General features: G+C 41.1%; 5 protein-coding genes and 1 pseudogene across 7 annotated transcripts in view; 3 read left to right on the top strand and 3 right to left on the bottom strand.

The window, feature by feature from the left end:
• Positions 1 to 19,661, bottom strand: part of LOC144665758 (failed axon connections homolog) — a 59,712-nt gene extending 40,051 nt beyond the window's left edge. The window contains exons 1-2 of one of the 2 annotated variants that reach the window (XM_078527055.1): positions 17,552 to 19,661; positions 5,367 to 5,534 (exon numbers count right to left, since the gene is read on the bottom strand). In XM_078527055.1, coding sequence (XP_078383181.1) covers positions 5,367 to 5,534; positions 17,552 to 17,979 — 596 coding nt within the window. In that variant the 5' untranslated portion in view covers positions 17,980 to 19,661. Of the gene's footprint in view, positions 1 to 4,851; positions 5,535 to 17,551 lie in introns of those variants that run through there. The other variant, XM_078527054.1, reaches the window with a different exon arrangement.
• The window catches only part of LOC144665657 (CUB and sushi domain-containing protein 3-like), a 546,049-nt gene that overhangs the window by 181,079 nt on the left and 342,508 nt on the right, over positions 1 to 22,462 (top strand). The gene's annotated exons all lie outside the window — the stretch shown is intronic.
• Positions 6,697 to 8,375, top strand: LOC144665740 (uncharacterized; annotated as a pseudogene). The gene is made up of 2 exons (XR_013573010.1): positions 6,697 to 7,511; positions 7,678 to 8,375. The product of XR_013573010.1 is annotated as an uncharacterized LOC144665740 (transcript).
• LOC144665773 (uncharacterized) lies at positions 8,397 to 10,538 on the bottom strand. Its single transcript, XM_078527066.1, has 2 exons — positions 10,370 to 10,538; positions 8,397 to 9,722 (listed from the first exon to the last, which is right to left on the bottom strand). The coding sequence occupies exons 1-2, from the start codon at positions 10,396 to 10,398 to the stop codon at positions 8,939 to 8,941; spliced, it is 813 nt and encodes a 270-aa protein (XP_078383192.1). The 5' UTR covers positions 10,399 to 10,538; the 3' UTR covers positions 8,397 to 8,938.
• LOC144665650 (uncharacterized) lies at positions 11,206 to 16,708 on the top strand. The gene is given in 2 exon segments (XM_078526917.1): positions 11,206 to 13,858; positions 13,861 to 16,708. Coding segments are annotated over 2 exon segments (4,941 nt in total). The 5' UTR covers positions 11,206 to 11,301; the 3' UTR covers positions 16,245 to 16,708.
• LOC144665839 (failed axon connections homolog) lies at positions 19,793 to 22,416 on the bottom strand. Its single transcript, XM_078527127.1, has 3 exons — positions 21,945 to 22,416; positions 21,343 to 21,618; positions 19,793 to 20,265 (listed from the first exon to the last, which is right to left on the bottom strand). The coding sequence occupies exons 1-3, from the start codon at positions 22,088 to 22,090 to the stop codon at positions 19,836 to 19,838; spliced, it is 852 nt and encodes a 283-aa protein (XP_078383253.1). The 5' UTR covers positions 22,091 to 22,416; the 3' UTR covers positions 19,793 to 19,835.

Raw genomic sequence — 22,462 nt, 5'->3', positions numbered from 1 at the left:
GTTATTACTTATATGTCATAGTTAATTCAACCAGATCAGGTCATTTTAAAGAGTTGTGGTTTTTTACAACGCCAACTTTATTAACCGAATAGTGTTCACTATCTTTTTTATCTCTACCATGAATTCAAAAACATTGCACAGTACATTAAAACGACCTGACGTCTGCCACTGCCAGCTTTCAAAGACCTCTAAAAAATGTTTCGATTTGACTGAAGGTCTCAGTGCATGCGCAAGACGTGCATTTCTAAATCCTGATATTAGCAATAGAGGAAATATTCACAAGATACCAATGAAACTAGTAGGCTCTATGTTCTGTCGAGGAATGTCTTGTTGGTTTCTGATCCTTTTAAGTTTATGGTAATGAATTAAACGCGAATCAGATATAGACACGTGATCCGTACGGAGTGTTTGAATGACGATGTTACAAGGTTTTCTGTTTTTTGAAACATTTGTTTTAACCTGAATGTTTAGTTAAGAAACAAATTACCGGACTACATTCTGACGACATTGCGACTCTTTCATCCAACACCCGGAGAGCTCAAAAAGCACTTAATTATCATCGCATTCAGGGAATATTGAAAGTGCTTTATCGAACTCAAGCTATGATTCACTATGTAGCTCTTTCTCTTCACCGTGTCGAAATTAGCTTAAAAGCCTTCACATGTTATTTATTTTCGCAACTTAAAGAAGAAACGCAATTCCATGACCTTGTCGACCAATCGAAACAAATGACATAAAGTCATGAGTCCTAAGGCGCCCATCAATTTACATGTAGCCAAGCTAAATGGGGATAGAAGATATTCAACCAAAATGTTGCTTTCTAACTTAACACTTACTTCAAAATGTTTCAACTGCCAGTTAAAAATAAAACGGTGTTAGAATTTGCTAATTTTCAGGGCAATTAACCCCATCCAAACCTCTCATAGAATAACAGTGACCAAAATTTAAACATTAGCAAACAGGCGGATCAATTGATGAGAAATTTAAAATCTAAGTGTTATGAACAGGTTTTGTGAAATTGCTTTACATTATTAGATTACTCATTTTTACTGACTATGAGTGATTAGTAGAAACTCAGCTGTGTTCTATTGGAAATCCGCGAATCTGATTGGTTCTCCCACTGTTTTCTATTCGCCGATAGAAAACAGTCGCGCGCGTGTTGCTCTTTAGGCGGTAAATTTTCTTGATTTTTTTCTTCAAAGTGCACAATATTGTATGTTTTGGGCTGCAATCCTTTAGAGTTTCTACTAAAACAATTAGACTCCTCGCCCTCGTTTTTTATGAGCGATAGTCAACTCGGCTGCGCCTCGTTGACTATTTGCTCATAGAAAACTCGGGCTCGTAGTCTAATTGTTAATTAAAATTTCAAACTTCAAAATTCCTAATTTTGGCTTACCACTGTGACATCAACCGAGATGTCAGGGCCGCAAGATGAAATAAATAGCTTCAAGTTTGTCATACAGTGAGCTTTTGTTTTTGTTTTAGGTCAAAAACAGAGTAAAATCTTGCTTCCGAAACATGTGTTGCCCAGTTAGTTACCATGGAAGCAATGTTGGCTAGAATATGCACATGCGTGTCGCTTTGTTCCCGGAAGTCGTTTCCTCGCTTAGTCAGCCAGCCGTAGCAAAACAATTTCCTTGTTTCCCGTTATTTTAGCCACCAAGGAAACATGACGAGAAACAAAACTCTGCAACAGTGTTTGCTAGTTTAACCAGGCCTTCAATCTACAAATAATGACTGGCCTGGTCTGCTACAAAGGAAATAAGAGATTGTCCTTCCGTGCATGTTGATCGATTCGATATGTGTAACGTGAAAACTGTTTATTAACTTCATTTAACTTTGTACGTATTTGTTAAATGTATGTATAACTAAACTTTTCATGTGTTTGTGTTTTCTCCGTAATAAATATTTCTGTTTTTATCTTCTTGTTATTCAGATACCAGTAGTGGTTATGGTTCATCCCACCATGCGTTCTTATTTTCGCTTCGTAACAAAGAAGGTCTTGGACCGTTCAAGAGTATGGTGAAAAAGTCACAAAATGTAATTTACAGGAACTCAGGTTATGGTCCAACATTTGGTGGAGGGCATGACATCTACATTGCAAACAATGCAAACAGTAACACTAATTCATACACAAGCTTTGGCAACTCCTACTCTGTTCCAAGTGGAGTACAAAGCAGTAGAACAATCCTGGCTGGGACTTACAGCTTCACACCTGATGAGGTGGAGGTATTCTATCTTGGCTGAATCACGGGACACGGAGACTAAAATCAAACGCTAAACCGTCCACACATATTTTATTTTATTTACTTAGTGTCAGTGTTGTAGTTCAGTGTAGTCCCTTTCAAGATATGTTGTCGTCAGTGTCGCAAGAATAGCCATTTTCAGTAATATAGGTAGCTTTAATTGTTTATATAAAACAAATAATTTTAGTTCTGTAAAAAATAATTGTCTTTATTAATTAATTATATAAGTACTGGAATTTACTCAACACAAAAGCCTCGAATAGAAATCGTTTCTCTTTAATGAGAAGCAATCCTAGTGGTATACGATTTTTTTCACTATGTACGACCAATCACAAGTCTGATACGAAAAAAATCGTATCGTATTTCCCGTCATCTGAGTTCATAGTTACTTGTCACTATAAATTCTATTAACATGGCAATACCGACGGATTTTGGAGAGTTTTTTTAAATGTTAAGAGGAGAAATCAAGATACAAAAAAAATCCTAACAGGGAATATCAGTACTGGACCAAATATCAAGAACCGAAGCGGCAGAATGACCAGCATCACCTTTGAAAAACATATACAACACTCGCCCGATGAAAGCTAAATGTCGTCTCAAACCTTTCGTGGCAGATAAAGATCGCTTCTGTAGAGCGACGAAGGAATATTTCCTGTCAACTTACTTCGACTTCTTTTGTGCATAGTTAGTAGTGTTTCCTGTGAATACAATCGTTGTTAATTACCTTAATATCGATTTTGTTCACGGAAAATCGAAAAACAAAACAAGTTCAACTCTGATTCTTTAATCCATTTAGCTACGGGCTGCTGCTCGGCTGCGTAACACATGGTCAGTAGTGATTTTTGTGCCGTCGTGTAAACAAAATAACTTTTCATTCCGAATTTACAGTAAGCTTATAGTTTAATCGCATTCCTATTTGCTCTGTAGATTACTAATAATGTACAATTAAGGTCGCGGGGGATACCTACAGCGAAATTTTGCTTGACCTGCACCTTTTAAACGCTTATTTCTCGGCTGTTATGGGTGCGATTAAGCTCAAATTTTTCAGAGACATAAAGAGATGATTAAATATTATGTATGTCATCTTTTATTAGGTAGTTTGCACTTAATGGCGGTGTGGTAGCCTCGTTAGTGCCAAATTGGAAAGAACATGATTTTGTGGCAGAGTTTGCGGCACAAGTATGAGTCAGCACACAATAACCTTTTCAAAAACTAATCAGTCAACGATTTTACTTCTCCTTCCCCTTTGAACGCCGGCCACGCAGGCTAGTGTCCTACCAGAAGCGGATGTTTTGATTTAAAATTTGCCAGCAAGTTATGGCGGCTTAAATGCACAAATTTTAATTTATTGCCTTCTACCTCTTTCTAAAAGCGCTCTTTTAAAATCCGCTTCTGTTTTGACACACTACAGTATAGGACCTTTAGACTTTATTACGTAAAACTGGGCAAAGAAACTAACTAACAAACAGTAAATATTATCCAATAAAATGAAGGGTACCTATATATCTCTTAATAACCCTTTATAGCAGAAGGCAGAAACGTTGGCTATATAAGAAGTGTGACTGAGGATTTGAACTCGGGACGACTGAGAACAAATCCAGCAGGTTGAGCCCGGGACCACCGGAAAACAATACCAGCGCCCGAAACCACTCGGCCACGCTGGCTTAGTAAATAGACAAGTCAGGGCAAATTTCGGAACAGCTAGGTACAAAATATACTTTTAATTAACAGGTAGGGGTTACTGTATTTCAAATCATTAAAGAAAGCTCGTAAATAAAGTAATGGAGAGAAAGACATCATAGGCAATTTATTTTTAATCTTCAATATTATCTTTGTACAAAATAAAAACATAAATATCTTTAAATCAGTTTACCATTATAGGCAGAGGAATAAATAAACTAAAATAAAAAATTTGAATCTGTTGTATCGAAGCACGAGTAAAGATACCTCAATCATGGTATCAAGATTTATATTTCTTTGAAATAAGTTTATCCCAATCTGGGTAATAGAGTTCCTTCATTCTGTGGGCGTGCTCATTAAGATTTTTAGCTTTGGATTTTATGAGTTCATCAAATGGACTTTCTGGACAATCCCAGGCAGATGCAGCGAAGAGCGGATACTTTTTTCCCACGGTAGTTAATAATTAACTGAAAATCCCTTAATCGACCTCCAGTAATCGTTTTGTGCAATAACAAATCGATTCACGTTGGGTACTCCTGAAAAATCCCACCACCACACCCTACTGATTCAGGCTGGTAAATGAGATATTTGTTTATCATTTGGAGCTATTTCAAGGCGTAAATTGAATTTTTGTTTGATGGATTTTTCTATTGGTGGCTAAGAAGATTTCGGCATTTTAGTCATGACTTCTTTGGGTTAAAATTGGCATCTCAGTTATAAATCTGAAGCACGTATCTAACGCAACTTGTACCACACTCTACAGCGACTTTGGAGGGTAAGTGATGAATAAGCTTTGTGGATATATGAATATTACACAATTGACATCTTGTTTTAATATAAACTTGTCGGGACCCCCTCTACGGAGTCCCAAACTTTTATGGGCCGCCCCTTAGATACGCGGTCATGTGAGTTGACTTAGAACATGTCGAGCAACTAAGATTATATTGTTAAGTTTACTAGCACGTTGAGTTCAAGTTGGAGCTTTAGAGCTGTCTTACAACACTTCTGTTCTAAGCTGAAGGATTGGGCGTTTGACATCAGCGGCCATGTGAAAACCTAGACACGCAATTGCCGAATTCCTCCCAAATGGATCCGTATCTTTCAACTGATTAGATTATACACCATGTGGTCCATGGCAATTAGAATGCGAAGCCTGAGAAATGAGATGGTTATCGTCTCTAACCAGATTTAGGTTTCTTGGAAATGATTTCATCCCAGTCTGGATAGTACAGTTCCTTCATTCTCTTGGCGTGCTCGTCAAGATTCTTTGCTTTAGACTTGTTGAATAAAGCAATCGGACATTCTGGATTATACCAGGTGAACGCAGCGATAAAAGCAAACAATGCTACGTCAGCTAGACAAAGCTTCTCTCCAAACAGAAATTTCTTGTGACCCAAAATTTCCGACGCCGCAAGTAAATCTTTCTCGCCTATTCCATACAGGTCTTGTTCGGAGTGTCGAACAATGCCGTGCGACCACAGATCCTTTCTGCAGCGCCTCTGCCTGAGGTAAAATACCACATATTTGACTGGAAAAAAGAAATGGCCGAACCACTTTTCTCTGAGGATCGGTGCATAGTCAGAAGACCAGCGGTAGTACACGATGGTCCTGTAGAAGGATAAAAGAAAAGAGCAAAATTGTGTTCATTGCGCTCAAATTTTAAACCGGAGATTGATGGAGACAACATGTGTTGTCGGTAAAGCTATCTCTTTTTAACTTGGACCCGACTAGTGTTGGACCCTGAACCAACATTTACTGTATTTTTTTTCTTGGATGATTTTCACTGACATAAAAAAGTTAAGTAAGTAATGACACGATCTCAAACTGTGAGTCCACTAATTTTGGCGTAACCTGCACCTTTTGCAACGTTGTTCAGCATTGGCGAAATAAAACAAATAGACAAAGAACAAAAACAATGCCCCTAGCCCTGTTTCATATACACGGCCCCACAAGCTTCTAGCTTTAAACACAAACCGTGTATAAATAAAGTTGCTTTACCTTTTTTTGCCCTAATAACAATATAGGTGCAGGATAACAAGAACGAATAAAAATAGGGTTTTTAAAGTGATGCAGGTCAACTGATAGTTAAAGCAGTTGGGGAAACACCCTGAAAAATTCAAAGCTTTAACAGGATTCGAATCCGTGACCTCCGCGATACCGTTGCGATGTCGGTAAACTTTGTATTGCGTAAGAGTTAGTAAGTGAAAACTACTTATCGAACTTGACGATGAGAATAATTAGCATCTGTTGTTGATGATTAAGTCAAAGGTTTTTCGATTAGACCATTAGTGATTTCCGAAGTTATGTTTAGAGATATAAGTTTGGTGAATTAGCGAGTCAATCATGTGTCACTCGTTGTTTATCTTTTATTAATGATTGTGTAATTTAATCGAATGCGGTGTTTTAAAAGGAGAGTGAACAAAAATCGAGATATAGATTGCTAAGATTGCTGTGAGTACGAAGAGATCAAGAATAAATCGTAACAAACAAAAACTATCTGTGACTTGTTGGGGAATACTGTTTACGGGAGGCAAGCAATTCTCCAAACGTGGCACCTCCGACGGGACCACTATCTACCTTGGTTGTGAGTATAATTTAGTCCTGAATTTTCTACTTACGCAACTGACAAGAATGGAAACCGCAAAAGGAAAGCTACAAACGAAGCTTAAGCAACTAGAAAACCATGCGAAGAGAACGCAACAAGTGCTCGATTCTGGATCCGTAGAGGCCATCGAGAGACACACGGGAGCGTTACGATCTACAATAGGGACCTTTAGCACCGACGCCGAGGACGTGGACGAGACCTTGTTTGACCGAGTGGGTCCTGGGACGGGACCGTCATTTACGGCGGGAAAAATAAACATTTAGCAGACCGCGCCGGCTACGAGGACGAGTATCTTCCAGTTGAAGTCCACAGAGAAAATGATGTCCTTCAAAGAATTTCGTGAGATGCTCATACTTCTCTACGCCGACAACATTGTTTCAGATGAAGAGTTTTTATTGCTTTACGATACCTTCAGTTCAAAAAATCCAGATTTCCCTCATGGAAACTACGAACGATTCGATTTGGATTCTATGAACTCCGCCGAATGCAAAGCAGAGTTTCGTGTTGAGAAGCAAGACCTTCCTCGCCTTGTTGCAGCACTCCAACTACCACCAGTGTTTAAATGCGAGCAGAGGAGTATTTGCGATGACATAGAAGCCTTATGCATGCTTCTCAAACGAGCTGCCTATCCATGCCGACTCAGTGATATGATTCCGCGCTTTGGCCGACCGGTTTCTGTTATAAGTTTGATCACTAATGATGTCATGGACTATATCTTTGACGTTCACGGCCACCTCATAACCCAATGGAATCGAGATCTTCTGAATCCTGGGGCTTTACAGCGTTATGCAGATGCTATATCAGGAAAAGGCGCCCGCTTGACAATTGTTTTGGTTTCGTCGATGGGACAGTACGACCCATTTCAAGACCCGGAGAACATCAAAGAGTAGTTTATAATGGACATAAAAGGGTCCATGCCCTTAAATTTCAATCCCTGTCCCTACCAAATGGACTAATAGGAAACTTGTATGGACCAGTTGGTGAGTTTTTAATTTGATTCTCTTTTTAATACTTATAATGAACTTTATTATTAAAACACAATCGATCACAAAATAAAATATGATATTGAAAGTTGTTTTTATTGTTTTTAGCTCTACAAACTTCCCAAACTATTTCTATTCTCACCTCCTATTTTCTTTGTTTTAGAGGGGCGTAAACACGACGCCGGGATGTTGGCAGATTCTGGACTATTGCGTGACCTTCAACAGTATGCATTCTCTCCAGTAGGCCAACCCATGTGTATATATGGAGATTTGGCCTACCCTCTCCGTGTGCATCTTCAAACCCCGTTTCGTCGTGTCCCACTTGCACCCGCGATGCAGGATTACAACGAAGCCATGAGCGCGTTAAGAATTTCAGTGGAATGGCTTTTCGGTGATGTCATTAACTCTTTCAAATTTCTTGACTTTAAAAAGAATTTGAAGATCGGCCTAAGCAATGTCGGTAAAATGTATGTTGTGTGCACACTACTTCGTAATGCCATAACATGCCTTTATGGTAATACCACCAGCGACTACTTTGGTATTGAGCCCCCCGCCCTGGAGCAATACTTTCAATAAAGTAAAATAGCTGTATATTTTTTTATGATACAGCTTTATTTTTCTGGACAAACGAAAAATGTAATGAGGAATGAAATGCAGATTGTAGGGGAGGGGACATTACAGGAACAAATAAAAAATCCCAACATATGTTTTGATCCCAACATATTTTTTTTATGATACAGCTTTATTTTTCTGGACAAACGAAAAATGTAATGGGGCATGAAATGCAGATTGTAGGGAAGGGGACATTGCAGGAACAAATAAAACATCCCAACAACCCCCCCCCCCCTTCTACAAAGAATGGTCCTTTAACCCTTATCAGCCTTGGCCTTTTTTTAGACTGGGGGTGGACTGAAAGTACCCCACCCCCTCTTAAAAAATAGAAAAAAAAAATGAAAAAAGGGAAGGGATCATTCAGGGATGGATCCAGGGGGATGGGTTGGGTGGCTACCCACCCCCTTGATTAACCAGAAAAATGAAAATAAATACATTAAAATAGACAATAAAGACAATAACACTGAGTAAGGTTTGATCTCTTCTGGTATGTTCTTCAAAACTTCTAAAAGATAAAACACAAATATATAAATTTTGGTCAACCCTAAAGGAAAACATTTGGTTGCCATGAAAATCACATGTTACACTTAAAATTGTAACAAAACATGAATATTAAATTTAAATTTTTTCAGTTCTTAACTCGGCACCCCATGGGGTGAAAGGGTTCACCTAGGTTTTCGTAAACTTCAACTTTATATCTCTTTTTAATTTTAATTTTAAAAATTGACCATTAAATAAAATGTTAACCACAACATAGTTCCAAAAGGCTTAAGTGTGCAAATGTTTTTCTAAACAGCTCTTTTGCCTTCCTCTTATGAGGACTTGGGCAGGACTCTTTCCAGTAAACCCATGAGTACCTGGCTCTGCTGTTGTTGCTGCTGCAAAAAAAGCATTTGGAAATTTTGCATCTGCTGTTCCTGTCTCTGCTGCTGTTCAGTCATGACCTTTAATACATCCTGGTATTGTTGCTGGCTGTGTCTCTGCTGAACCATCAGCATCTGTTGCTCGGCAGCTCTATTTTCTTGTTCTTTCTTCTTAATTTCCATTTCTTCCTTCCTGATTTCTTTTTCATTCTCATACTTTTCTTTCAGAATTTGCACAGCTTCAGTGGTGCTTTTTCTGCTTTTTGGTGGAGTAACTTGATCAGAGCTTGCATCAGCATTCCTCTTTTTGGTTTGCCCCAGGCGCTCCATGGCCTTCAATCTACTCTCTTCTGCAGAGGCTTTGTCACTTTCATTCTTCTTAGTAAGAGTATTTGAATTTTGTTTCCTTTCCAAATCAGCTGCTTGCTCTTTTTCGATGATCTCAGACAATGCCTTCTCTAATTCGGTTTCATTGTCACATTCAATCCCAGAACCTTGCTCCTCCTTTCTGGTCTTTTCTTTGTATTTGTTGACTAAAAGAGTGAGTCTTTCCCTGACAGAACGCTTACTGACTTTGAATTTGGGATAGTTTGTGCCATTTAAACGTAATGCTACTTCACCCCAGACCTCTCCTCTTTCTTTGCTTTGCTTAGGGAATTTCCATGGTTCCAAGACAAGGACTTCTGTGCAAAGCATGCGATCATGTTCTTCTGACCATTTCATTGCATAATTTCTGAAAACAAATACAATTGTTTTATTAAGTACGAAATTTTTTACGGCCTTATGTGCCCAAGGGCACGAAGAGGATTGAGTGAGTGAGTGGAATTATTTTTACAATCAGTTTATATTATTTAAACTGCATTGCAAGTAAAATATATTTAATCTTGAGGCCTCAAGTGTATAAACTAAGTTTTCAGTGCTGTAAGTTGTAAATAAACTTTGTTTATTTTTTCGCCCGGCTAAAAGTAAAATAAGGTAAAACATGTAATAAGTTTTGAGAATCGCTGAATTGTAGGAAAAAAAGTACCCTCTGCATTGCGAGTAAAATTAATCTCGAGGCCTCAAGTGTATATACTAAGTTTTCAGTGCTGTAAGTTGTATAAACCTTTGTTTATTTTTTGCGGCTAAAATTAAAATAAGATAAAACGTGTAACGCGTGTTGGCAATCTTTGATTACAAAAATTACCCTCTACGACAATTTAGGCTTCATTCAGTATCAACGACAACTTAGTGAGAAATAAAACATCTCAGAAGGAACTTGGTCGATACGGTAACCGCAAATTTAAACGGACAACTTTGATTTTCAAAGCTACAATGAAATGCAGTTGAAGGCATGCGACTTATATTTTTAGAAAGCACTTATAAGATTTATGTACGAACCCTGTACTCTTTGTATCATCATCCGCCATCACTGTAAACACAGCTGCAAAGCTCAAAGCTCTTTCTGCAGGTGAAAAGAAAACAAGAAATTAATATGATTCTTCACGGTTCGATCAAATAACTTACGGTACCTATCTTGTCCACGTACCGACACTTTAAATTGAAAAAATCCCCAAAATAAGTCAGCAAAAGACAGTAAACATATAAAACATGCCTTCGTTCAACACTGTACGGCAAATGGCGGCAAACGACTAAGGATGGGCCGATACTCGATACCAAATATTCGATACATCGATATTTTGACAATTTTGAAAAGTATCGATACTTTCAAAAAATATCGCACTTTCGATACGTTTTCGATACTGCACACGTGACCTGAGCCTGCGGTCTCCTGGTCAGCACCTGAGGTTACAAAAAATGCAATTTTGCTCAAACAAATATTGCTGTCCTTGTCAATATGTGAATTTTTCTTGCCTTGATGCAAAAGTGAATCAAAAAGACCAAAAATCAGCATTCGTGGCCAACATCTTCAACGCCAGGACTGTCTTTTGAATTCTTTAACAAATCACGTGACATACCAATGACGTCAGGGCGGAAATGACGTCATAATATCGATATCGATATCGATATCGAGAAAAAAGGCAAATATCGTATCGATATCGTATCGTTTTGAAAAACCTGTATCGGCCCACCCTTACAAACGACGTCCTCAACGAGGTGTGGACGACGAGTTCCGCACGATTGGGCATGCGTAGTAGCATCAAAGTTCATTTTATAAACTTCTGGTCGGTGACGTTCACGTCCTCGGCGTCGGTGCTAAAGGTCCATCCGAAGCGGACGAACTAAAGCGCGCACTTGAAGCATTAAAAATCGAAGCCGAAGAAGATCTTGGTGACATAGGTACGTGGAATGCCGGGATTGACCATCAGCTAATGAAAGCGGACGAAGAAGTTGGCAAACTTCGCAAATGGCTCGAAGACAGAAGACGTCAGGAAGAGACGATCGCGCGTGAAGATCAACTCAAATTCGACTTAAAACTGCAAGAACAGAAGATGAAACTTCAGAACGACCTCACTACACAAGAAGGTCACGAGGGAGGTGGGTCAACTAAACAAACAACGCAAGCGAAGCTTCCGAAGATTGAGATAAAAAGGTTCGAAGGTTCTTACTTGGACTGGCCGAGGTTCTGGGGCCAGTTCACAGAAACGATCGATAAAGCAGAAGTGGCACCCATTAACAAATTTACTTATCTGTGTGGACTACTGGGGCCAAAAGTTAAAACCACTGTAGAAGCCTTGCCATTCACAGCTGAAGGCTACAATAGAGCCAAGTCGATATTAATAAACAACTATGGGAAGGAATCCGAAATAACAAAGGCGTACGTCAAAGAAATAATGGCCCTCCCCGTCATCACAAGCGCCAACCCTAGAAAGATAAGCGAGTTTAGCGAGACATTGACGTACTGTGTTCAAGCATTGGAAACAATGAACAAACTCAGTGAAGTTAATGGAAACGTACCCATGACACTGGATAAACTGCCAGCAATTCGGGGAGACCTAGTACGTATGGACCCGGAATGGGAGAAGTGGAATTTCGCCCAGTTGTCAGAAGCAGTAAGACTTTGGACAAAGAGAAACCCGGCTGGAGAACGAGAGACGTCAGAGCAACTTTATCCGAAATGTGACCGCTCGAATAAGCTTTTCCAAGCACGAGGGGGAGATGGCAAGCCTAGAAAATGCGTTTATTGTGGGGATGTGGAGCACAAATTGTCTGAATGTCAGAAAATATCAACCGTTGATGAGAGGAAGCAGTTTCTCGCAAAAAAGAAGCTGTGTTTCAATTGCGCAACGCCAAACCACCGCGCCGCAGAGTGTTTCAGCACGAAGACCTGTCAACATTGTCGTAAACGTCATCATACCTCGATATGTGATCATGAACAAACAAACAGTGGAAAGCAAACATTGATGACCGCCAGTGAAAACAATGAAGGAATCATGCCGATCGTAACGGTGAAAGTCGATGGGATCACTTGTCGCGCGTTGATAGATACCGGTGCGGGAAGTTCATATGCTTCTGCACAGCTATTGGATCTCCTAAAGAAAAGGCCATCTGAAACGAAAACACGACATGTGGATATGTTAATCAGCTCGAAAGTAACCAAACTAGAAGTGTACGACACCATCGTGGAATCCTTGGACGGGAATTATCAGATGTCGGTAAAGATGACGAAGGTGAACAAAGCAGAGCTATTATCTATTGAAAATCCAAAGTACAGACAATTGATGGACAAGTACCCACATTTACAAGGAGTAAAAATCACAGACCGTGACACCAAGGACCAACTTCCTATACACGTCATACTAGGAAGCGGGGAATATGCACGCGTAAAAACTGACACAAAGCCTCAAATTGGGAAGGATGGAGAGCCAGTGGCGGAGAAAACCAAACTGGGATGGTTTATTATGAGTCCAGGCTCAGAATTTGACCATAGCACAATGTTACTAACACAAACAAGCCAGACCGATTATGAAGAACTCTGTCGACTTGACGTGCTTGGATTGGCAGATTCCTCCGAACACGATCAACAAGCAGTCTACAACGAGTTCAAAGAACAGCTAGTACGAGACGAGGAAGGATGGTACGAAACAGGCCTACCTTGGAGAGGGAATCACCCCCCTCTGCCATCCAACAAGCAAGGAAGCCTTCGCCGTTTGAGTAGCTTGAATAAGAAGCTTGAACGACACGGGTTAACACCTGAGTACGGTCAAATCATCAAGGAACAGAAGGAGCAGGGAATAATAGAAGACTGCCCACCTGAACTTACAGGTACTGAGTTCTACATTCCTCATAAACCTGTTATTCGTGAAGACGCAGCGAGCACTAAACTACGAGTAGTCTATGACGCTTCAGCAAGGGCCAACGCAAGTGCCCCATCCTTGAACGAATGTCTGTACCCCGGCCCCGCGCTGCAGAACAAGTTATGGGATGTCTTGGTTCGGCAACGTTTTTATCCCGTAGCAATTTTTGGGGACATACAGAAAGCCTTCTTACAGATCCGAATCAAAGAACAAGAACGAGACGCACGTCGCTTCCATTGGCGAGTAAACGAACACTCTAACCTAGAGACTTACAGGTTCACGCGCGCTTTATTTGGTCTGACTTGCTCCCCCTTCCTCCTAGGGGGAGTTATCGAACAGCATTTGCAATCATGGGAGAGCAAATTGCCGGAAGTTGTTGCTGTACTGCGCAAAAGCCTGTACGTGGACGACCTTCTGAATGGTGGTCAAACTGTCGAACAAGCCCGAGAACGCAAGAGCACTGCCATTGAGATATTTGACGAAGCAAAGTTTACACTTCACAAGTGGAACTCAAACGTGACCGAATTGGAAGACGTGCATGATCAAGAAGATGGGGGCAGCGAGCTATCGTACGCCAAGCAGCAACTGGGTGCACAGCCAAGCGAATCCAAGGTTCTCGGATTGCCATGGGATTGGATACGCTATCAGTGACCTTCCCTCAAAACGAAACCCCATCAACAAAGAGAGCAGTGTTAAAAAAGCTAGCTAAAGTGTACGATCCTTTGGGTTTGGCTACCCCACTTACTTTACAAGGGAAGCTGATTTATCGTGATATCTGCAACCAGAAGCTTTCATGGGATACTAAGCTAACCAGACAGTTAGTCAAAGAGGTGGAAAACTGGGAGAAGACTCTACCGACTGGTGTGACTGTACCACGAGCAGTGATGGAGTTCAGGGAACCTGTACTTGATTTGGAGTTACATGCCTTCGGTGACGCAAGCACACAGGGAGTAGGTGCTGCTGTTTATGCTGTGGTGCGACAACCAAGCGGAACTACGCAACGTCTGGTAGCAGCAAAGGGCCGACCTGCTAAACAGGGACTTACAGTGCCTCGCCTAGAATTGATCTCCGCCCACATGGCTACAAACCTCGTGGTTAATTTGCAGAACACATTGAACGACCTACCCAATCTAAGAGTCTATGCCTGGTTAGACAGTACGGTCGCGTTGCACTGGATCCTCGGCAATGGACGGTACAAGCAGTTCGTGACCAACCGAGTTGAAAAAATTCATCAGCACCCAGAGATTGAATGGAGGCATGTACCAACACATGACAACCCGGCTGACATGGCGAGCAGGGGAGGAGGAACTACAACTCTGTGGTGGAATGGACCAGAATGGCTCTCTGATAAGGAACAATGGCCCCTCAACCCAATCACCTTCGCGTCAGCAGCCTCAGAGGAAGAAGCTAAAGTGATCCGGGAAGTGCTAAACGCTTGTCAAACTAAAGAACCTATTGACCTCATGGACCAGGTACTGGAGAAGCATGACTTGCGCCGCGCCTCGCGTGTAGAAGCCTGGGTCACAAGATTTATACGCAACTGCAGAGGAAGACAGAAACTATCGGGTCCTCTGAAGAAGACTGAGATCGATGTCGTGAAACGAAGATGGATTCTACTTGCACAGTACCGAGATCAACTAGAGCCTCACTTCGAGCAGACTCGGAAGGAACTCAACTTGCAGACCAATGGCAGTGGCGTACTTGAATGCCATGGAAGAATTCAGGGGAAATACCCAATCTACCTGCCGACAAAAGCTGCTTTGACTCGGAAGTTAGTGCAGAAGATACACTGCGAAACCCTACACGGTGGTGTTGGTTTAACGATGGCGGCAGTGCGAGAGCAGTACTGGGTCCCTAAACTAAGAAGCCTAACCAAGTCCGTGCGAAGTGAATGTCATGGCTGCAAGAGATTCACTGCTACGCCAGTTACCGCCCCAGCGCCCGGACAACTCCCAGAAGATCGCACTACTGTTGGAGGGGCATTTGAAGTTGTTGGCATAGATTTTGCAGGGCCCATAAGATACAAACAGAATAAGAAGAGTGAGAGCAAGGCCTACTTAGCTATCTTCGCCTGTAGCCTGTCTAGGGCTGTGCATCTAGAATTAGTACCAAACCTGGAGACTTCCAAGTTTATCACCTGTCTGAAGAGCTTTGTAGCCCGACGAGGCAGACCGCGCGTGATCTATTCCGATAATGGTGGTACTTTTGTGAAAACCAACAAGTGGCTTAGCCAGTTACGCAAAGATGAACGCCTTCAAGACCTTCTTGATGAGTACGAAATCAACTGGAAGTTCAATTTAAGCCGCGCCCCGTGGTGGGGTGGCCAGTTTGAACGGTTGATCGGAGTGGTAAAGACCGCCATGTACAAGGTCATTGGGGGAGGATTACTAACCTGGGGGGAACTCAGTGAAGTGCTCCTCGATGTGGAGACCCAGATCAACCGTCGGCCGCTGAGTTACGTGGAGGACGACGTCGAACTTCCCATCCTTACCCCCTCAAGTTTCCTGTTCCAGCGGACCAACCAGATTCCGGAACAAGAAACATGGCGCATCGAAGATCCAGACCTTCGGAAACGTGTAAAGTACTTAAAGACCTGCAAAGACAACCTTTGGAAACGATGGCAAAAAGAGTATTTAGCTGCCTTGAGAGAGCGTCACAACTTGACCCACAAAGTATCTAAATTCCAACCACAGGTCGAAGATGTGGTTATCGTGAGAACGGATAACAAGAACCGTGGTACCTGGCCGCTAGCCATTGTGAGTGCAACCTACCCCTGGAAAGATGGTATTATTCGTGCCGTGGAACTTAGGACCGCATATGGAACACTGGAACGACCTGTCCAGCACTTATATCCCCTCGAGATAGCCTGTGATAAGAACACAGTTGGCGTCTCATCGAGACGTGCGCCTTCTGTGCAGCTGGACCCCAGCGTAGCAGCGTTCAGGCCACGACGGGACGCTGCAGTCGCAGCTAGAACCAGAGCTCAGGAACTTATCGAATTTGAACAAGGAACATAAACATTGTTGACATATTCTTCCTAATTGACGAGAACGTTATTTAGCCATTCTTTGTTTATCTCCTCCAGAGACAAACAGGGGGAGTCTGTCGGTGAACTTTGTATTGCGTAAGAGTTAGTAAGTGAAAACTACTTATCGAACTTGACGATGAGAATAATTAGCATCTGTTGTTGATGATTAAGTCAAAGGTTTTTCGATTAGACCATTAGTGATTTCCGAAGTTATGTTTAGAGATATAAGTTTGGTGAATTAGCGAGTCAATCATGTGTCACTCGTTGTTTATCTTTTATTAATGATTGTGTAATTTAATCGAATGCGGTGTTTTAAAAGGAGAGTGAACAAAAATCGAGATATAGATTGCTAAGATTGCTGTGAGTACGAAGAGATCAAGAATAAATCGTAACAAACAAAAACTATCTGTGACTTGTTGGGGAATACTGTTTACGGGAGGCAAGCAATTCTCCAAAGCGATGCTCCACCAACTGATCATGAGTTATGAAGAACACATTGGGAGCCAGGTCATTTTGTGGGTTCTATTCTATTCCTTCATGGGTAAGATAGAACCCACAAAGATTTCCGAAGAAAACTGTTCGAACATTTCACAATAATTTGCGAAGTGTTTGAAAGCGTTCTCAATCTTTCCGATCGAGTTCCTAAAATTACCGTTCCTGACCAGTTTCCAAAAATCGTGCGAGGTAAATTAGACTGTTCACAACCCGATCGATCTCGACGACTTCACGGAAAAATAGGGGACTGTGAACAGTCTAGAGGTAAATCGTCGTCTCTGGACAGTTAAACATTTCCGAAGATTTTCTGAATCCTGTAGTAGTCTCTTATGGCCACTAATACCGCTCTGAAGTATTAACAGGAGGTCTCTGGCATGGTTCACGGGTAGAAAAAAATAATTAATCACGGATCGCGGCGGATATCAATAGTTCATTTTCCCGAAACACGAAAATAAGCAAGTAACTTTCTTTTTAATCCTGCTCTTACTCAAAGAAAAGTGGCAAAAGCCGTGAAAGGCTGCATACATAATTATTGCGAACAGTTATCATTCTTGATAGTCGCTGATTCCTTACAAGACTTTCCGATAATAATTGTACGGATGTCACATTTGGTGTTTTCAGTCACGAATCACGAAGAATAGTTATTCAGATTCACGTTTCACGGAAAATAAATCAGCTAACCACGCATCACGAGAATATCCCTGCACGACCCTCTTGTTAGGAACCTCACAACAATCACACACGAAACCCTAAATAATATTACAAGCGATTAATCACCTAACATAAGAACTCAACGCTTACCAGAAAGTGTTTTCCTCCAACATTGTACGGATGCTGTGAGCAATGGCTTTTTCTCTGGCGCTCAAATGAGAATCAATATCCACTTGAAATTCTTTCTTCAAAAACTGAATGCAGAAATTAGAATCGGTGATTTCTTGCCCGTTAAACTCCATCCACGGCATTTTTCCCTTCTTGGAAAACTTGAAACCATACTCGTTTTCGTACGGGATCTTTGCCATACGAAGGAAAGTTTCCAACTTTAAACATGGCGGACTTACACTCACCACCGGAGATCCATCGAACGGAGGGAACTGATGTAAGATAACTGTACCAGGCTTGGCGGGCCTCTTGTGCTTTTTTCCCTTTGTAAATCTCTTCACGAGGAGATAGATGACAAGAAATATAATAGCAGGAACGCCAGCATACAGAAAAGACGCTGAAAACATCATGGTTGTTACGTTTTGTGCAGGGGGTGCACGTAGAAGTTACAAGTCGTTGTCACGGAACAGCAGTGAACTTCGCTTTCGTGACAAAAAATCAACCATGATCCTGATCACGGATTACTTGTATTTTGCATAATAAGGTCAAAAGTGTTTTTGCTTTGGGTGACAGCTGTATTGTTTTCATTGCTTCAGGCTGTGTTTCTTTTGAATAGCTTCTCACTGAACTGTCCCTGACATATAAAAGGAGCACGAGTTATTATGCCAATGCGAGGTTTAATTAAACTTGGAAAATCCGGAGGTCGCGGAGTCAAGTCCTGTTCTGAGCACTAGCTGGTGTTGTTTTCGGTAGCCCCGAGTTCAACTCCTCGGGTTCGGTTGTAAATAGCAAACTGGTCTGCCTCCTGCCAGTTTGGATTATTAACCTGATGTTCTGTTCATTTACAATATTTTTTTCAGTGCAGTGTCTGTTTACATTGGCCCTGAAAAGCCCCATTCGGGGAGTAGTGATTAAAGATATCTATTTATTATTTTTAAGGGTTGTCAGTGACGCATGTATTCACCAAATACAGCGCATGAACATAACTCAGAGACTCAAAGAGTAGTGCATAATGTAATATTGCCAATCAATTGACATTATAATAATAACTTCGCTTAAGACGGATAAGTCAAATGAGTTCACTTTTCAGTTTGAAACGCTGTTTCAAACAGGGGGATTTCCGTTATTGAAACGTCACACACGCGGCGATTTCATTGCAAATGGTTTTTGGCCAGAAGATCCCGAGTATTCTCCAGAGAGATCTCGTTTGGAACACATCTATCTTGTGACATATGGATTGCGAGACCTTTCAGGTTTCTGCACAGGCAGACAAGTCTCTGTATTTGAGGCCGCGTGACGTAAGCGTCAGGGAATGCGCTAGTTGATCCCATACACTCACTGCAATTTGTAACGATTGACCTCCGCTTGAGTCAACTGATCGTAAGAAATGCTCCATAAAATACTGAATTTCGCATCTTTTCATCGCAAACTTTGACCTACTGTAAGCTAGAAAAATAAAGTTCACTTACTCATGTTTTGTGCGATATTTGTGTTTTTATGGCGTTTTGAGGCCGTTAATTCCTCGACAGTCGTCACCGCCCCCAGCTAAAGTAAGAAAAAATGACAAGCTCATCTTTTTATACAGATTTGTATTTTTTACATGAACGCTGTTAAAGCACAGGAAGGACAAGGAGGAACGGAATAAACTCTCAGATAATAATTGTACTCAAACAAAGGATACATTTCTTTTGTGAAAGAATCAGAAGCGGCAAAATTCTCCCTCGACTACTCTTCCACCCTCCCCCCCCCCCCCCCTCCCCACCCAACTTGCCTCGTCCTTCGGACGTGCATAAAGACTACATAGGAGTCAGCTTCGGGTTAAATTACAATACAAACTATGTAAAGTAAGGGAATACGAACCTTTGGTTTGAAATTATGGAATGTAAACAAACACTTATTAGTAATAGGTTAATTATTGATAAACCTCTACCCATTCGTGAAATAGATCTTAAGTCATCCATTTGGAGTCTCAACAGGTATGTCTAAGTTAACTCGTGGTTTGAGTGTTGTGGTTTCACAACTCCAGGTGCCAGCTGCTCCTAAGCTACACGTATAACTTAACCATCCTGGAAAACAACGTCAATAAAAACGTTTAAAACATTTTTAGAAACTGAGCCCAAGTCCGCGCATGGACGCCTGAATCCTTAGAAACCTAGGGGCAGTCTACTGGGGCGAGAGAAAGTTTAGGGAAGGGAAATTGCGCGACGATTTTGTTTTTACAAAAAAAGAAACTTGAAGACAGCCCTAAAGAAGACCGTTCTTGTCTTCAACCAGATTTATGTTTCTTCGAAATGATTTCATCCCAGTCTGGATAGTACAGTTGCTTCATTCTCTTTGCGTGCTCGTCAAGATTCTTCGCTTTAGACTTCGTGAGTAAAGCATGTGGACTTTCTGGACAATCCCAGGTGAACGCAGCGATGAAAGCAAACAGTGCTGCGTCAGCCAGACAAGGCTTCTCTCCAAACAGGAATTTCTTGTGGCCCAAAATTTCCGACACCGCAAGCAAATCTTTCTCACCTATTCCGTACACATCTTGTTCGGAGTATCGACCAATGCCGTGCGACCACAGATCCTTTCTGCAGCGCCTCTTTAACCAGGAAAATACCAGATATTTGACTGGAAAGAAGATATGGCCAAACCACCTTTCTCTAAGAACTGGTGCATAGTCAGAACACCAGCGGTAGTACACCATGACCCTGTGGACGAACAAAACTAGTAAACACCTGATTGAAGAAACGTTGCCCAATGATAAGCATAAACCATAAATCCAAATGTTTACTGGGAAATCGGAAAAAAGTAATCGTCGTCTGTGACAGAATGAACATTATAATAAGACAGGTTGCAAAATCGTGCTCTTAAAGCACTCAAAGGACGAAGATATCTTGATTATAAATAAATGGAATATTACTAAGCTTACCAGTTCTGTCTACCCAGAATACCATCGGGTCTTATCATTCATGGTTTATACTAAAGGGTCAAGTTTCTTCCATTTGGTGTAAACTGTGTCTGCTCCGCTGCCTTAGATTCTAAGTTTTGCCTTTTTCCATAAATTGTCTAAAACAAGAGTACAGGATCTGAGATACAAATCTTCTTAATTTTATAGCAGGAACCAGAAATACAACAGCTGAATACTTGGAATATCCAACTTACTTCCAGAAAATTAGTAAAAATGATTTAAAAAATTGCGGGGAAAAAAAAAGCGTCAAGCTTGGTTAAGGATAAAAAGATAAACAACTATAGAAACTATGTCAGTTTTATGTAAACAACTGTTTACAATTAATAAACCTACACAAATGCATCATTGTATCATACCGTACGCGTGCCTTCATCGTCCGCATGCAGTACAACCCGAAACTGTCACGAGAAATTAGCATATAGCCAATGCGCATGCGCGCATGTAATTTTACGGACCTCGTGCTTTTGTGTGTGCTGTTGCCCGAGTTTCATGTTGTTGTAGTTTCGCTAAAGCAGAAACGAATTTGAAGATTAAAGTTGTGTTTATTACCTTGACAGAAACAACAAAACGAACGAGCGAAACGAGACAAAATCACCGAAACAAGTTAAACCATTACCATTATTGAAAGCTAACCGTGAACAGGGCTAACCGGAGCGTTATGCAGGTCAACTGGAGTGTTATTCACTGTAGTCATGCTCTACTTGTCCTTTCTTTTGTGTTCTGTGACAGTCAGCTACGAGGGCTACCACAACCATGCACGGCACTTAAAACAACATGACAAGCGATTAAACACATAACATGAGATCTTTACACTTACCAAAAAGTGTTTTCCTCCAACATTGCACGAATGCTGTGAGCAATGGCTTTTTCTGTGGCGCTCAAATGAGAATCAATATCCACTTGGAACTCTTTCTTCAAAAACTCAATGCAGAAATTAGAATCAGCGATTTCTTGCCCGTTAAACTCGATCCACGGCATCTTACCCTTTTTGGAAAACTTCAAGCCATACTCATTTTCGTACGGGATCTTTGTCATACGAAGGAAAGTTTCCAACTTTAAACATGGCGGACTACCACTAACCCGGGGGGGGGGACTCCCATATGAAACGGACGGGGATGCTCATCGGAAATTTTGAAAAGAACCCCTAAAAGAGACCAATCTGGGTGTGGCTCAAGTCTTTCTTGACCCCTAAAAGATACCAAAAAACTAAGAATGGAGTTTATATTTGTATATTTCTTCGTGTGTAACCCTAAACGAGACCATTATGGCTAAAAATATTGGCGTTTTGGGCGTTTTTTCCCGGAACATTCTAAGCGAGACCAAAAGTCCGAAATTTACACCCCTAAGCGAGACAACGACCATCCCCGTCACTTTCATATGCGAGTCCCCCTCCCGGGACCACTAACAACCACGCCGTACGGTGCGAACTGATGTAAGACAACTGTACCAGGCTTGGCGGACTTCTTGTTCTTTTTTCCCTTTGTAAATTTCTTCACGAGGAGATAGATAACAAGAAATACAACAGCAGCAATGCCAGCGTACAGAAAAGACGCTGAAAACTTCATGTTGTTACGTTTTGTGCAGGGGTGCACATAGAGGCTACAAGTCGTTGTCACGGAACAACAGAGTAATCCGCTTTCGTGACAACTACTCAACCATGACCCCAGTGACGACAATGACTTGTATTATATATTTGCATAAGGTCAACAACAACAAGTTTATTGAGTATTACTATTTCTATACTTGGTGTTAACGATTGAAATACAATAAACAACAATGAGAGTTAAGAATAGTGAAACGGGAAATAAAATATAATTGAATTGTATAATTGAATATTATTATGTTTCTTTCATCTTTCAAATGCTTGAAAAATGAGAGTGGCAGTTAGAAAATAATTGGTATGGCAATGGACCTCTCAAATCATGGATAATACGTCA

This window comes from Oculina patagonica, chromosome 9, assembly GCF_052425735.1.
Source record: "Oculina patagonica isolate OP01 chromosome 9, crgOcupat, whole genome shotgun sequence".
Taxonomy (NCBI): Eukaryota; Metazoa; Cnidaria; class Anthozoa; order Scleractinia; family Oculinidae; genus Oculina; species Oculina patagonica.
This window is presented reverse-complemented; position numbering and strand designations above follow the sequence as displayed.

Excerpts from the sequence above, each read along its gene's own strand:
- LOC144665773 (XM_078527066.1), bottom strand. The coding sequence starts at position 10,398 with ATGGCGGATGATGATACAAAGAGTACAGG. Across the intron at positions 9,723-10,369 it reads GATGATACAAAGAGTACAGG|AAATTATGCAATGAAATGGT; the intron begins GTTCGTACATAA and ends ATTTGTTTTCAG.
- LOC144665839 (XM_078527127.1), bottom strand. The coding sequence starts at position 22,090 with ATGAAGTTTTCAGCGTCTTTTCTGTACGCTGGCATTGCTGCTGTTGTA. Across the intron at positions 21,619-21,944 it reads GTCTTACATCAGTTCGCACC|TCCCCCCCCCCGGGTTAGTG; the intron begins GTACGGCGTGGT and ends TTCATATGGGAG. Across the intron at positions 20,266-21,342 it reads TTGGAGGAAAACACTTTTTG|GGTCATGGTGTACTACCGCT; the intron begins GTAAGTGTAAAG and ends GTTCGTCCACAG.